Source organism: Saccharomyces kudriavzevii (assembly GCF_947243775.1).
Source record: "Saccharomyces kudriavzevii IFO 1802 strain IFO1802 genome assembly, chromosome: 2".
Lineage (NCBI taxonomy): Eukaryota > Fungi > Ascomycota > Saccharomycetes > Saccharomycetales > Saccharomycetaceae > Saccharomyces > Saccharomyces kudriavzevii.
The window spans coordinates 40,775-57,041 of record NC_079273.1 but is presented as its reverse complement, the minus strand read 5'-3'; the positions used below and the strand labels follow the sequence as shown (position 1 = coordinate 57,041).

At 38.2% G+C, this 16,267-nt stretch overlaps 7 protein-coding genes across 7 annotated transcripts; 5 read left to right on the top strand and 2 right to left on the bottom strand.

The window, feature by feature from the left end:
- Positions 1-190: 190 nt before the first annotated feature.
- On the top strand, positions 191-1,591 carry SKDI02G0240 (uncharacterized protein; the record flags this gene model as incomplete). Its single annotated transcript, XM_056227060.1, has 1 exon — positions 191-1,591. The coding sequence occupies one exon, from the start codon at positions 191-193 to the stop codon at positions 1,589-1,591; it is 1,401 nt and encodes a 466-aa protein (XP_056085920.1).
- Positions 1,592-2,076: 485 nt separating this feature from the next.
- On the top strand, positions 2,077-2,997 carry RPL23A (60S ribosomal protein uL14; the record flags this gene model as incomplete). The annotated part of the gene is made up of 2 exons (XM_056227049.1): positions 2,077-2,118; positions 2,626-2,997. The coding sequence occupies 2 exons, from the start codon at positions 2,077-2,079 to the stop codon at positions 2,995-2,997; spliced, it is 414 nt and encodes a 137-aa protein (XP_056085919.1).
- Positions 2,998-3,403: 406 nt separating this feature from the next.
- Positions 3,404-11,773, top strand: TEL1 (DNA-binding protein kinase TEL1; the record flags this gene model as incomplete). The annotated part of the gene is made up of 1 exon (XM_056227037.1): positions 3,404-11,773. The coding sequence occupies one exon, from the start codon at positions 3,404-3,406 to the stop codon at positions 11,771-11,773; it is 8,370 nt and encodes a 2,789-aa protein (XP_056085918.1).
- Positions 11,774-11,842: 69 nt separating this feature from the next.
- On the bottom strand, positions 11,843-13,222 carry AVT5 (amino acid transporter; the record flags this gene model as incomplete). The annotated part of the gene is made up of 1 exon (XM_056227026.1): positions 11,843-13,222. One exon carries the CDS (start codon positions 13,220-13,222, stop codon positions 11,843-11,845), a length of 1,380 nt encoding a protein of 459 aa, XP_056085917.1.
- Positions 13,223-13,448: 226 nt separating this feature from the next.
- On the bottom strand, positions 13,449-13,982 carry MRP21 (mitochondrial 37S ribosomal protein bS21m; the record flags this gene model as incomplete). The annotated part of the gene is made up of 1 exon (XM_056227015.1): positions 13,449-13,982. One exon carries the CDS (start codon positions 13,980-13,982, stop codon positions 13,449-13,451), a length of 534 nt encoding a protein of 177 aa, XP_056085916.1.
- Positions 13,983-14,184: 202 nt separating this feature from the next.
- MAP2 (methionine aminopeptidase) lies at positions 14,185-15,450 on the top strand (the record flags this gene model as incomplete). Its single annotated transcript, XM_056227004.1, has 1 exon — positions 14,185-15,450. The coding sequence occupies one exon, from the start codon at positions 14,185-14,187 to the stop codon at positions 15,448-15,450; it is 1,266 nt and encodes a 421-aa protein (XP_056085915.1).
- Positions 15,451-15,621: 171 nt separating this feature from the next.
- On the top strand, positions 15,622-16,232 carry SCS22 (phospholipid metabolism-regulating protein SCS22; the record flags this gene model as incomplete). Its single annotated transcript, XM_056226993.1, has 2 exons — positions 15,622-15,655; positions 15,742-16,232. The coding sequence occupies 2 exons, from the start codon at positions 15,622-15,624 to the stop codon at positions 16,230-16,232; spliced, it is 525 nt and encodes a 174-aa protein (XP_056085914.1).
- Between the last annotated feature and the right edge of the window lie 35 nt (positions 16,233-16,267).

The window sequence follows — 16,267 nt, the reverse complement described above, 5'->3', positions numbered from 1 at the left end:
TTTTCGGCGGAACGTTTTTCAGGGTCCCCCCCTTTGCGTTTTCCAGATGACCAAGCTTAGTAAGAAGATGGGAACAGAACATGTATATTGAGAAATGCACATCTTGTCACTGGAGATTAGACTCCTTCAAAGGAACCTATTGGTACTGAGTACAAGCTGAAAAGGGATACTTTGATTTGGCGAGTACAAGATGCCCTTTAATCATAATAGTAAGGCAAAAAGACCGAAATTCCTATTAGATCTCCAAATTAGGGAACTGGTTAATATTCCTCAATCCTCCGGTTATTGTTACACAAAATGGCGTCTAAAGGACGGAACAGGTACATCGGGACATAAGTTGGCTCCGGATGGTGAGAATCAGTCCACTTCGACTCAGAGTAGAGGTGCAACGAAGCACGTACGTGTGCAGCATCATAGAGCACAATGGAACTATTCACTAGACAAACCAACTCTTGTAAAGCTCCGTCTGGATAAAAATGGCAGATTTGTGAAGAAGACCTTGATACTGGAGGTTTTTTTTGAATTCGCCGATGCGAATTCCACATTAACCTCTAGTTCTGGCTCCAATGGCAAATTGAAGAAAACCACGCATGCTAACACCACTGCGCTAACGGCTATTGGAAACAACTCATATTCTCAAAAGATAACGGGTAAATTGCTGTTAGGGACAGTAGACATAGACATAACAGAATATGTCAAGGAAGATGAAACTCCGACAACAAACAGATTCCTCCTGAAACATTCTAAGGTCAACTCTATCATTAACGTCTCGCTGCAATTAAAGCTAGTCAGAGGTTCTTATGAAGATTTTGACATTTCAAAATCCTTTACTAACGGCCAACTCGCTAATTACAGGCCGGGGATAAATACTATACTGGATAACACATCTGAATTGTCCAGCCCTACATCAACGACGAATCAGACGTCGCACCAGAATACCTTTTCTAATGCAAATGGTACTGGTGCTTCACTAGGGAAACCAAATTTCAATGGGACAGGAAATAGCACATATGTCAAATCCCCGGTATCTCCCAGCAACAAAAGCAGTGGAGCGACAACAAAGCGGGGACTTTCTACAACGATATCGTCCTCCATGACCCCGTTGGTTGAGAGCTTATATCAGAAGACGTTCAAACTGCCTTGGGATCCAAGGCCAGGGGAATTCACACCAAGAGAATGTGTAGAGGATATTTTGCAAGGCGGAAACGGTTGGGCTAAGAACGAGAAAGGTATAAATCTGATTGATTTACAGGCATTAAGGTTGAACGAAATGGAAGAAGAGTATTACAACCCAAATTATGGCAATACCACCGGGAACAAAGCAAGTAGTTGGCCTCCAAACCCAAGCGATGACGGTTACAGTACTATGGGCAAAAGAGAATATCTGGAGAAAAAACAAAACTGGAGCCACATGTCGCGCGCACAACGTGCAAAGCTGAGAACACATAATGACGACGATCACGAGAATATAGCTAACGGTAAAGAGAGTAACGACAGTAACGAAGTTATCGAAGATAACAACCCTACAGACTTCTTAACGGACAGAATAAGAGAAAACAAGAGCTGGTCTATAACCACCCCGACGGCATAAATATTTGCACTGTTATATATAATCATAATCCTATACTTGCAGCATCAGCCACTACTACTATTATTTCAATATTGCTTCCTGGTTCAAAAGAAAAAAAATGTACGACGACTTTACACCGGTACACCCTAAGGCAAAGATAATGTCAGCGTCAAAAACCCATGCAATTCATCTTTGACCAAAAAGTCGAGGACCCAGGCGGCCCCGTGGCTTCAACAGAAATAGCCGTACAACAATCAGGAAAAGTGGTGAAAATGTTGAAAAAGGAAAAAAAAAAACTATCAAACCCAAACACGCTCGGGCTGAAAAATTTAGTATGGCCCAATGCGAGTTGTAGTCACAATGTGCCAGTTCCGTTAATAACAATCTTACCGCATTGTTAAAGCTATAATTAAATTAGTAGGTAAAAAGCTCTTGCTCTCAACGTTAATTTTTATTCTTGGTTTTTACAAGAAAACACAAAGTCAACTTACCCATATATAACTAAAATGTCTGGTAACGGTGCTCAAGGTACTAAGTTTAGAATTTCAGTATGTTTAAATTTCTATATTCCACGATGTAGTTCGGCTGATTGATTGTAAAGTAAAGTTCTAAGATTTAGAGAACAATATGATAGAACTTTTGATGACATTAATACTAGGCGTGGCGTTCTGGAGATATTTCTATTGATTAAAAATATCCTCCGACAAGGCATAATGAGTATAACATCACTAATTGAGGCCTGCCGAAAAATGCAACCGTACAAGAGTGCCCAAATAAACTAGTAAGCTAACTTTTGAGTGATGTGGTGCGTGGCAAGACTGCCTATACTTCAATTGTAAACAATTTCAAACATTCAAGGTGATATGCGACAAATAATATCGTATCCTCCTCTTTCTTGCGGAAAGTAAGTAGCCGCATATATCGAGCTGAATTTCACAAACTTTTCACTTATCTCAATACTGCAAGATCAATCGCTCAATGCCGACATTCATTCGACTTCTTTTTACTAACAAAACTGTTCTCGTTCCCTAATTTGAGAAATGGTTTTTAACTAGTTAGGTCTACCAGTCGGTGCCATCATGAACTGTGCTGACAACAGTGGTGCCAGAAACTTGTACGTTATTGCCGTCAAAGGTTCCGGCTCTAGATTGAACAGATTACCAGCCGCCTCCTTAGGTGATATGGTTATGGCCACTGTTAAAAAGGGTAAGCCAGAATTAAGAAAGAAGGTTATGCCAGCTATCGTTGTCCGTCAAGCCAAGTCCTGGAGAAGAAGGGACGGTGTCTTCTTGTACTTCGAAGATAACGCCGGTGTCATTGCCAATCCAAAGGGTGAAATGAAGGGTTCTGCCATCACTGGTCCAGTCGGTAAGGAATGTGCCGATTTATGGCCAAGAGTTGCATCCAACTCCGGTGTTGTTGTGTAAGAGGAAATTGTTTGACTCCTACCCATAGAATTTACCAATATATATATATATTTTCTTTATAATACAATCTCCTAAACAGATTAAGGAAACTCAATTTATTCATTGCATTTTTAAAGAAATCATTACTCATTTTCAAAATCACTTGAAGTTACTTACCAGATCCTGATGTTTTTCCTGGCCTGACAAAAACAGACAAACACGTCAATGAGATGAGAATGCATATTAAACCCAGAAAGAGTGAAAAATAAGTAGCGGCTCCAGTTGGACAGTATGCAAATTTGTTGTTTTTCATGATTAACTGAATTAATTCAACACAATAATTAAGATTAGCTGAATTCAATAAGTTCTTGCAAGGCAAAAAAAAGGCTACCAGAAAAGAAGAGCGAGTTGATACGTATCATCAACGATGGATGATCACGTAATAGTTGAAACTTTGAAGTTGTTATCATCGACAAGAATTAAAGAGAGAAACGATGCTTTGGACGAGTTAACAACGGTTTTAAAAGAAGATCCTGAAAGAATACCGACAAAGACCTTGCCCGCAACAGCGGAAGCTCTGATAGAGCTACTTACATCCGAGCACACAAAATATTGTGAACTTCTTCGAAATTTGACAGACTCAACAAGAAATAAACTATCACTAAGTGAGAGCAGACTATCTACGATATCGTACGTTTTGAGGTTACTCGTAGAGAAAACATGCGCAAGATTTAAGGTAAAAGTGTTAAAGCTACTCTTAGCAATCATACCTGGACTAATGGTCAAAGAGGGATCTAAAAGTTTATTGGATGCAGTTTCAGTCCATTTATCATTTGCTCTAGATGCTTTAATCAAAAGTGATCCTTTCAAACTGAAGTTCATGGTTCATCAGTGGGTATCTTTAATTGAGAAAATTTGTAAGTATTTCAGGTGGCAAATGCGAATATCTATACAAGATAAAACGTTGACTAATTTTGTATCAATTCTACTGAACCTGTTGGCGTTGGACACAGTTGGTATATATCAAGTGACAAGGACAATTACTTGGACAGTGATAGATTTTCTGAGGCTCAATAAAAAGGAAAATGGAAACACCAGATTAATAATGTCTTTGATCAACCAACTGATCTTAAAATGTCACTGCTTAAGCATAATTGATATAGTTATGCTCATAAAGGAAGTGTGGAGTTACAATCTCACGATTGGCTGTACTTCTAATGAATTAATACAAGATCAATTATCACTGTTCGATGTTATGTCGAGTGAACTAATGAACCACAAAATCCCCTTTATGATTGGCCAAGAAAATTATGCTGAAGAGCTTCTTTCTGAATCTCTTATGTCTCTATACCGTGAATATATTCTTTTACGTTTGAGTGACTACAAGCCTCAATCATTTACGGTAGACTACATAAAGTTTTCAAGCCTTCAAGATTCAAGGGATGAAAAGTCATGGTTTAAACTTCATGACTTTGAACTTAGGGATGAAAATGGTACATCAGTTTGGTTAAGAATACTAGGCATTACAAAATCATTATTGACATATTTTAAACTGGGCAACAAAAATGAAAATAAGTCATTACTATTCAAAAGAAGGAAGTGTGATTCTGATATACCTTCTATTCTACTAATATCAGAAGATATGGACACATTTCTTATCCATCTGTTAGAGGAGAAAAGCTCTCACAGATTGGAATTGATAGGGTTACAGCTGTGCTCATTTTATGGTGCTCTGAATGATTTCACTAAGGGTTTTACAAACCAGCTAAAAGAACTTCTGTTTTCAAAATTTGAAAAGATTCAATCATTTAATTGGATTTGTTTCACATTCATTCCTTTATTATCGCAAGAAAAGTGCGAGGTGAGCGATGATGACATGACACGCTTATTTAAAGTTTGCTTGCCACTAGTGAAATCGAGGGAATCTTGCCAAATCAGCTGTCTTTTGTTGGCTAACGCCATTAAGTTCTCGAGAAAGCTTTTATCCGATGAGAAAACCATCAATCAAATCTATGATCTCTACGAATTATCTGATATTTCAGGTCCCATTTTGATTTCTAACGAGTCATTCATGCTATGGGGGTACCTTCAGTATTTTGGTAAAGATTTTCAGGCTATGAATGGTATGTCATCCTCCGATAAAATTTTCGATTGGTTGGACTCGAAATGGAATCAGCTCCGTGGAACTGATGATAAGCAGGATCAATTTTGCAATTTCCTATCCTGGTTAGGTAATAAATATGATACAAAAGACCCATTTAATGACAAAAAGTGCAGAAGAACAGTACCACTTTCACCGCGTTTGAATGAATGTTGTTACGCTTGGCAGCATTTTCAAGAGCAGCGAGAATTTCTTCTCGGAGTAAAACGAGAGGAGAAATCAAAATGTTCAAACACACCCTTCTTTAATTTACCTAAAGTTGCCTTGAATCCTACACGATACAACGAAACTCTTTACAGGTTGTTGGTAAATATTGACAATGAAGTACTGCTATCGCCTATAGAACGGTTTATATGGGCAGTTGAATTGCTGCAAATCGTGGATAATCTCTGTGGGGATTCCACTTTTTCTGAGTTCATCTTGGCGTATAAAAGAACAATCTCAATGATTATTCCACATCTTAGTTTTGATAATCAAAGCTCCTACTGCATCTTCTTCGAGGAAATTCTATCAATACAGACCACAAATGTAGACCATTTAGTATTTGACAGGATTGATATGAAAGGGATCGTCAATGATTTTGTCAAGATAGAGAGAAACAAATCTCAAACAGGAACTGCTATCACTAATAATCTTGAAGTCTCATCAAAAGACGCTACATGCGATATCAGTTCATATGCAACAGAAATCAGGTTCCAGGGACCTTATCATTCGATAATGGATAAAGCATTTCAAGCTTACCTATGGTCCTCGGAGGGCAAAAGTATTTCAGAGCGTTTAATGGCTATATTGGAATTTTCTAACTGTATTACTACCGATTTACTTATATCTTGTCTCGGTGCTGTCTGCAAATGGTTAAAACAAACGATTGCAAACATCTCTTCCTATAGCAAGATTTTGGAAGAATTTACAGAAGCTCTGGGTGAGAAGTTGCTTTGCAATCACTACGGTTCATCTAATCAGGCGATGCTTTTACTTGCATCATATATTGAGGCAATAAGACCCCAATGGCTATTGTATCCTGATAATCCGTTGAATTCAGATTGTAATGATATCTTAGACTGGATAATATCAAGATTTGAAGACAATTCTTTCACTGGCGTTACTCCTACTGTTAATCTATCCAAGTTACTCCTCAGCTTACTTCAAAACCATAACCTTTCCCATGGTTTGGTTAGAGGTGGGAAACAAAGAATTTTTGCCACATTTACTAAGTGCTTACAAAGGATAGATCCCTCCACCATTATCAGTGAAATGAATATCATTTCAAATTATATGAGCCAAGTGAGTTATAAAAACCAAAGCATCATATTTTCTGAAGTTAAAAAGTTGTTTGGCTCCCCTCAGGAAAGCCTTGAAAAATCTGCTTTTTATTCACTTGCAATGTCCAAGTTATCAGTGGTTTCTTATCCAAGCTTAGTGTTTTCGTTGGAAGATATGATGTCATACTCAGGTTTTAATCATACTCGCATGTTTATCAAGCATGCTCTAAACAAAATTACGAATGACCTGGGCCATCGAAATCTTACAGAGCTGTTTGAATTTTGCAAGTTTGATTTAATCATGTACTGGTTTAACAAGATAAAAGTTTCCACTGCTGATATTGAAACTGAATGGGATGTATCCCTTTTTGGATTTGTTGGCATACATGAATTTTTAGCAAAATATTTTGTAGAAGTTTCTGCCATTTATTTCTCCCACGGTTTTAACCAAAGAAAAGTCTCAGACATGTTACACAAAATTACTGGGCATGATGATGCCTTCCTGGTGGATAGTTGTTATTACTTGTGTATTCCACTCGCTTTTGTCAGCGGCGGTGTGAAGGAATTAATATTTGAAATATTACCCCAAATATCAGGAAAGTCAACGGTGAAACATCACCGGAAGTATCGCTTACTGATGTTAAAGTGGATTATAAGCTTCATAGACTTGGGATCGCTTACGGAAGTTATGTCAATGGTCGGAAAAGAATATGCAGATTCGTACCTTTCTGAATTTCTATTTGAAAACTCTACCGCTTCTATGAGATACCAATATCCACTTAATATACCCTTGATCTTGGGAGCAAATTTGATACAGAAGCACTTTTCTGATGAGAAAAATAATGTTCAAGAATTCAAGCTGTTGTTTCTTTCAGTCGTTACCGATCTTGAAAAAGCATCGACTTACACAGGAAAAATACGATGTGCAAGAGAGTTGAAGTTTCTTTTTGTGCTTTACGAGAATATACTGGTACAGTCACCAATTTTAAACTTTATTATAATGCGGCTTTCAAAATTCTTAATTGACATACAAATCCATGATGAAATAATTACAGCATTCAGCTCATTTTTGAACCTCGCTGACAAAAATATGCTCAAGATAGAGCGATCCTTGTCCAACTTATTCTGCAAAATCTTCATTTATTTGAGAGAAAACGACAAAGAGCTTAGTCCATCTTTTCAGCGGGCCATAAAACTAATTTCAAACTGGGATCTCATCAAAACAAAGATTTGGAAATACTGCCTTGATGCAATATTAGGAAATATGGTTCAAGATGATATCTATGAAAATGCAGAACCATTGGAAGAGAACGACTGTGATTTGGATGACGTTATACTGCTTTCCTTACTCTTTTCACGAGCTAGGAAACCGGTAGCCTCGAGAATTGACTGTTCCCTTTCTTATGCATTCGCACGTAACATTTTAAAACATCATGTTCCAAAGGAATACCTCAGCATGAACTTCAAATTATGGTTTGCAAGCCTTTCAAGAAATATTTCACGGAGAGAGGTTCAAATGGAAAGCTCTTCAAGGTTAACCGATGATTTTCATTTGAAAAGCCTGGAGGCAGTATTTCATCATCCTGGGTTACCGTATACGATATACAAACGTATTTCAATGTTCAATAAGCAAGCCGAGTCATATGATTCTACGGAGATATTCTTTCTTTCCGAGTGTATTCTAACGTTCTTGGTAGGCTTCTCAGTAGAAAATAGTGGGAGTGAATTTTGCCTTACGGACGAAATGTTGGATGAGAACAAAGACAAGGCTACCTCATTGGATAAGGACGTATTGAACGCTATATATCCGTTGGTTGGCGATATCGAAATGGATGCATTCGTACGCGATTGTTATGCGTCACAAGACGAACCATATAACTGCTGGATAGCAAAGTTCTCCTGTGGTTTGATTCGTCACATCTCGTTTAATATACCACACATTGTTTGCTTGTATCCTTTATGCAAAGCATCAAGTGCTTTCTGTGAATCTGCATTTAAAGATTTGTTTTTTATTTCAATGACATATGATCCGAAAAGTTGTTTGAGGTGGAGTGATCAAATCTTTTCCCAGCTAACATTATTAGTGAATGTTAGAGATTCTAAAATGAAATTAAAACTGCTCTTTGGTATAATTAAAATGGTAAGAATGGGTTCAAGATACAAAGAACGGAACTGCTTGCGTGCATATTCTGGCTTAAACCTAGAAAACATTTGTCAGATTTCTCTTCGAATAGGAGAATCCAAATTTGGCTATTTATTATTTGAGGAAGTGAACATGCAAGAAACCAGAGAGATGAATATAAATACTCTCCAGAAAATCTATGAGTCCATTAATGATAGCGACTTTATAGCAGGTTTACCTGTTCCTCACTCAATAGAAGGAGTTTTGAATTCCATCAACAGAATTGAATCAAACACATGGAAGCGTTTTCTTTTCAATAATGCTGATTTTGACGCTAATTATACCCGTTCATTGAAAGAAGAAAAAGAACCATTAATTAAGGCCACTGAAGAGAGCGGCTTCTACGGATTGACGAGTCTATTGGAGGGTAAAAATTCACGATCCAGCGATATTTATAAATGGCACTTAGAGTTAGGGAATTGGAAATTATTATCTCCTAAAGTTATTAACTCCAAAGCGAAAGGCTTATACTACGCTATAAAAAGTGTACCTCGAGATGTTGATTCCGCCAGAAAAAGCCTAGAGAAATCGTTATTAACAATTTTTGACTCTCGAGAGTATTTTTCTAACCAAGACGAATGGATGGATACTTTAAACGCCATTATTGAATTCATAAAAATAGCATCAACTTCACAAAATGACGCTTCTTTACCGCGCACAATGAAATTTATCATGGAGGCTGACAAGGAGAAGCTAAAGGCTATAGATTTTTGTGATCACAAAGTAACTTTGAAAGGTAGGTACACTCTAATGAACGTGCTTTCCAAGAATGCGTTAGAGGAAAATGTAAAATACTCACAATATATACACCTTGGGTCTGTTATTCAACTCGCTAATTATATCCAGTTAGCGATTGCTAACGATGCATCTCAGGATGCGCTACGAAATGCAACTTTGATGAGCAACGTAATTAAAAATACCGCAACATTGTATGAAGATTCTTCAGTATTATCTCAAATTGAGAGATTAGCAAGCTACGTGTCTGCCAATGCACTTTGGGAATCTCGAGAATATAAAACGCCTGTAATGATAATGAGGGACCTGCTAGATCGTGATGCACTAGATCTTAGCAAAAGTATGCTCTACAGAAACTTCAAATCACTTCTCGATGTCCCCATTGACCAAATAAAAGCTCGCTTGGTAAAATGGAGTTCCGAATCTAGGCTTGAATCAGCTGCTGCAATATACGAAGAAAATATTGTTAATTGGGATATAAGTGTCGATGACCACGAATCATGTTCTGATGTTTTTTATACGCTCGGGAATTTTCTTGATGAACAGGTGCAAAAGTTACAATCAAATGGGGAGATCGAAGATAGGGAACATAGGTCGCATACTGGGAGGACTACCTTGAAAGCTTTAGAATTGATATACAAGAACACTAAATTACCAGAAAACGAAAGAAAAGATGCAAAGAGGCACTACAATCGTGTCATTCTGCGGCACAATAGAGATTCCGAGATATTAAAAGCGTTACTTCTTCAAAAGGAGAAGTTTTTATGGCACGCACTCCATTTTTATCTCAACACCTTAGTTTTCAGTAATAAATATGATAATGATGTCATAGATAAGTTTTGTGGTTTATGGTTTGAAAATGATGATAACAGAAAGATCAATCAACTGCTTTACAAGGAGATCGGGACAATACCAAGCTGGAAGTTTTTACCTTGGGTCAATCAGATAGCATCAAAAATTTCTATGGAAGATAATGAATTTCAGAAGCCATTGCAGCTGACTATGAAACGGCTTCTTTACAAACTGCCATATGATTCTCTCTATTCAGTCATCAGTATATTGCTGTATGACAAGCAATCTAATAAGGACTCCAGCATATCGCAAAAAATCCAAGCTGTTAAGAAAATACTTTTAGAGTTGCAAGGATATGACAAAGGTGCATTCGCGAAAGAGTACCTATTTCCTGTGCAAGAGTTCTGTGAAATGTCAGTAGAATTAGCAAATCTTAAATTTTCCCAGAATACAAAGAAGTTACACTTAGCCAATTTGAAGATTGGCCAATATTGGTTGAACCAGCTGACCTTGGAAAGGCTTCCATTACCAACTAGCCATTTTTCCATCCAGAGTTCCGTCGACGGAAGAAAAGCCCGTCCTTATATTGTGTCTGCTAATGAAACGGTAAGTATCACTACTACGGGATTGTCCCTGCCGAAAATAATTACCTTTAACATTTCTGACGGTACAATACAGAGGGTTTTGATGAAAGGTAGTAATGATGATTTGAGACAAGATGCAATTATGGAACAGGTATTTCAGCAGGTTAATAAAATTTTACAGAATGATAAAGTATTAAGAAAATTAGATCTTGGCATTAGAACATATAAAGTAGTTCCATTGGGGCCAAAGGCGGGCATCATTGAATTCGTCGCAAATTCAACATCATTACATCAAATTTTGAGTAAGCTACACAAAGATGATAAAATCCCATTTGATCAAGCAAGGAAGGCTATGAAAGCAGTTCAAACAAAACCAAATAAAGAGAGGTTGAAAACTTACCTTAAAATTACTGACGGAATAAGGCCTCAACTAAGAAACTTCTTTTTCGATTCTTTTCCCGACCCATGCGATTGGTTCGAAGCCAAGAAAAAATACACAAAAGGCATTGCCGCCAGCTCCATTGTCGGATATATATTAGGCCTCGGTGATAGACATTTGAACAATATCTTACTTGATTGTTCTACAGGAGAGCCTATTCATATAGATTTGGGAATTGCGTTCGACCAAGGTAGACTGCTACCCATTCCAGAATTAGTTCCTTTCAGATTGACTAGGGATATTGTTGATGGATTTGGAGTCACGGGTGTCGACGGGTTATTTAGACGGAGTTGTGAAAGAGTCTACGCTGTGCTGAGAAAGGATTACATTAAAGTAATGTGCGTTTTGAATATCTTGAAATGGGATCCACTATATTCATGGGTAATGTCACCGGTTAAGAAATATGAACACATGTTTGGGGAAGAAAATGAAGTTATTTCCGCATTCGATGATATCAGTAAATTCATGGCTACCAGTGACAAGAATGAAAATCAAGAGTCCTATAGAGCTCTTAAGGGAGTCGAAGAAAAACTCATGGGCAATGGTTTGAGTGTAGAATCTAGCATACAAGATTTAATCCAGCAAGCCACAGATTCTTCAAACTTGAGCGTCATATATATGGGATGGTCACCGTTTTATTAATTATCATACGGGCGCTTTATTCTATTTCTTCTTTTGTACTATTAAGATACAGAAAATGATATACAATAGTTAATGAGATGACGTGCCTAAGAATACAGTTGCCGATAATGAAGCTATCATTACTACTATACCCCAAATAAATAAAAGTAAACCCAAATATTTGAGTATTTTTACGCTTGCGGGTACTCTTTCATCTCTGCTGATATATTCTGAACCAATTAGTTTATAGCCGAAGAGACCTGGTAAAATGAAAGAAATTGATGTTGACCCCGTAGCACCAACAATTGCTAGGACCTTAGCCAAGGACGTAATTGAAATGGCCAATAAATACGAGGACCCTAAGATACAAAGGGTGATAATGTTGGTATGTCTTGATGATTCACTTGGAAAATTTTGCTGTTCATTATTTTGCTGCCTTGACTCCTCTTGAGAATTAACACTGCTCAGAACGTCCAGTGGGATGCAATCATCCCTGTTCTCCTGTAGCTTGCCTTTCCTAAAGTTTTCTATGAATATAATTATGTTTTTTATGGATGATCTACAAGGATGACATTGCAGCGGAAATGCTAACATGACCAATAACAGCATTGCCAATCTTCCAATTGTGGTGGATACGGAGTTTGGATATAAAGTGAGAATATTCCCAACAATATTCTTACCAAAAGTCATGTAACCTGCCCCACCAATGATAACGTATAAAACAAAGGCCAACGAAATAGCAATGATTGGAATCCTCTTGAGAATCCTGAAACCCTTATCTGCTTGCTCATTAATAACACTGAACATATTATGATGACATGTGTAAGCGAAGACAAAAATTGGCAGTGTTGTCAAAGGTGCATGGGACTCAGTATCTCTATGAGGAACCATAAAGTAAACTTGTCCTCTTTCTAGCTGATGTCGATTTAGAAAATGGTAAATAATCAAACCGCTCAAGTATGCAACGCTAATAATGGCAATCATGGATGCATGTCGAAGAGAATTCAGACTTTTTTTAAAGCATAAGGGAGCAATGACGAATAGCATAATCAGAGAAATGTACAAGCGCCTGTCCAAAATCCCATGATGCTCTTGCGGTCCACCAGTACTATCATGGTCACGATATAGGATTGATGAAACAATTTGCGGCATCAGGTCACCAACAATAATTAAGTAAGACACACCAACACCAAAGCACTTAACGGCTATGGCAAAGTCGAACACTATACTCAGTGAAGGGTTGATTAGCTGCGTAAGCTTAGCAAAAGAAACGTTCTCTGATTTGGGTACGTATTTCGCTATTCGGGTCTGCAACAGCAGCCCACATAAGGAACATATTCCGCAGATTGTCAACGTTATCAAACCTGGCATTAACCCAAACGGCTTGAATGCAAACGGCATAGCTAGCACGCCTGCGCCACATGCTGTATGAAGCAAAGTCAAGACCCCTGAACGTACATTTGATGACATATTACCGTTGGTGCTGATCTGCTTTTTCGTGTCTATTCAACCTCGCACTTTGCTCGAACAACAGTTATTATTTCTTCCCTTTTCAATAATGGGAACAATGGGTATATCAGATAGTAGAATAAAAAAATATGTAAAATTTAACAAAATAATCACAGATAACCTATTTACAGAGAAGGAAATGAATAGACTAGATATAATGAAACACGTCGAGGCGATAGAGAGAAAGCTAGTACCCTTTCCTCTTGGCATCTTTAACAATTTCAATTAATCTTTTGAACCCCATCATGAATTCTTTTCTATGCCTTTGGGATCTCTTCATCTCAGCCACCTTACCTGGCTTCATGTAAAATCGCTGACTTCTCTTATCTCCAGGAATATTATTTTCGAACATAATTCTGTTTAACCTTTTGAACGATTCGGCAGGGTTGTTCTTGTTCATGATTATGGATTTCCCTGAATTGAATCTCATTTGAGCATTCTCCACACTACTTCTAGCTATCTCTGCCTCAGATAGAAGCTCCCTCCTGTTAATTCTCCCTGCAGATTGCATCATATCTACCGGAATTTCCATTGATAATATATCTGTGTTATCACTTTTGAGTTTAGAGGCTTGGTCATGATTGTTCTTGTTCCCTTGAGCCAGTTTGATTGGATTTAGTATAATTTTATCGATATCTGAATTTTGTTGACGTAAACACCGAGTGGTTGTTAAGTTTTTTCTCAAAGAGGTTCTTGAAAGCTTGACTGTGCTCTTCAACATTCTGAGGACGCTCTTATAGGTAAGGTTTGATAGGCTATTACACTCTTCAAGGGACACTTTAGCAGCCTAGTCGTTCCTTCTCCATATTCATTTTCGATCTTGAAAAAAGGCGAACTTGAAAAGAAAAGCAACCACAATGAGAAGTTAACGAGTGGAATTTCATAGAAAATAACAGTGGAAAGGCTTCAAACACATTTCTGGGATGTCGGATGCCGAAATAGAAAAAGCTGCTGCTTCTGAATTGAAAGAATTGAATTTGGAGAATGAAGCCGTTGAGCAGCATGATCAAGCTGTAGTTGGCGAATCAAACCCAGTAGAAAATAAAAAGAAAAAGAATAAGAAAAAGAAGAAGAAAAAGAGCAACGTGAAGAAAATTGAACTACTGTTTCCAGATGGAAAGTATCCAGAAGGCGAATGGATGGACTACCACCAGGATTTCAACTTGGAAAGAACCACCGATGAAGAATCACGTTATTTGAAGAGAGATTTGGAAAGAGCTGAACATTGGAATGATGTCAGGAAGGGTGCTGAGATTCATCGTCGCGTCAGAAGAGTCATCAAAGATAGGATAATTCCAGGAATGAAGCTGATGGATATCGCCGATATGATTGAAAATACCACCAGAAAATATACCGGTGCAGAAGATTTGTTAGCAATGGAAAACCCCAAATCTCAAGGTATTGGGTTCCCAACAGGTCTTTCACTGAACCATTGTGCTGCACACTACACACCCAATGCAGGCGACAAGACCGTCTTGAAATATGAAGATGTGATGAAGGTTGATTATGGTGTGCAGATAAACGGCAACATCATCGATTCTGCCTTTACCGTTTCATTTGATCCGCAATATGACAACTTGCTAGCTGCTGTCAAAGATGCTACTTACACGGGTATCAAAGAAGCAGGTATTGATGTCAGGTTAACTGATATCGGCGAAGCTATCCAAGAAGTCATGGAATCTTATGAAGTGGAAATCAATGGTCAGACGTACCAAGTGAAACCTTGCCGTAACCTCTGTGGCCACAGCATCGGACCATACCGTATCCATGGCGGTAAGTCTGTCCCTATAGTCAAGAACGGGGACACTACGAAGATGGAGGAGGGTGAACATTTTGCTATTGAGACTTTTGGTTCCACTGGCAGAGGTTATGTTAGTGCCGGTGGAGAGGTTTCTCATTATGCCAGATCTGGCGAAGACAACCAGGTAATTCCCACATTAGAAAGCGCCAAAAACTTGTTGAAAACGATAGACCGTAATTTTGGAACTTTACCATTCTGTCGTCGATATCTAGACAGACTAGGCCAAGAGAAATACTTATTTGCGTTGAATAACTTGGTCAGGCACGGTTTGGTGCAGGATTATCCTCCATTGAACGATATTCCGGGCTCCTATACCGCGCAATTCGAACACACCATCCTATTACATGCACACAAGAAGGAAGTCGTTTCTAAAGGCGAGGACTACTAAAGCATGATACGTTAATGGCTTTTACGATACATATTGTATTAACTAAATAAAAATTTTAACATGGCTTGTCCGTTTAGAATGACGCATCAACCGTTATAAGAATGAACAGAGGAAGTTTCGAACAATGACATGATAACCGACCATAAGAATAGTAATTCAGGTTAGCAAACAATGAGAATAGTGCCTGAACACCTGATATTCAAAAGTATGTTTGAGAAGAGATGGTATTGCAGAATTTTTTGCCGTAATTTTTGGCCCAATGTAACAGGTTACTAATATTTTTGGCTTCAGCTCCCCTTAATGAACAATCAACGGAGTATATAAAGCTCGAGAACGATGGCGATAGCAGAATTATATTCAAAGTGAGGACGAGTGCCCCCACAAGATATTGTGTGAGACCCAACGTGGCCGTCATAGGGGCCCACGAAAGTGTAAAAGTCCAAATTGTTTTCCTTGGATCGACCGCTGAGCACGAAATGAGGCAAAAGCAGGATAAATTTTTGATTGTGACACTTCCTATCCCGACTGCCTGTGCGGATATGAAGGAGAAAGAGCTGTTGTCCAATTGGTCTAGTTTGGAGGAACAGTACAAAGCTGACACAATCTTCAAGAAGATCAAAGTGTTCCACTCCGCGATACGGAAGCAAAGGCCATCCAAAAGTCAAGGTTCTAAATCGTCGAGGAGAGTGTCCTCATCACCTGATAACGAGCAATGTTTAAGTTCCACCACGCTGCTTGTTATGGCCCTGATCGCATTGCTCGTCGGCTGGTTGTACTACTGAGTATGCCACAGGAAAATCACATTGAATATTACCAG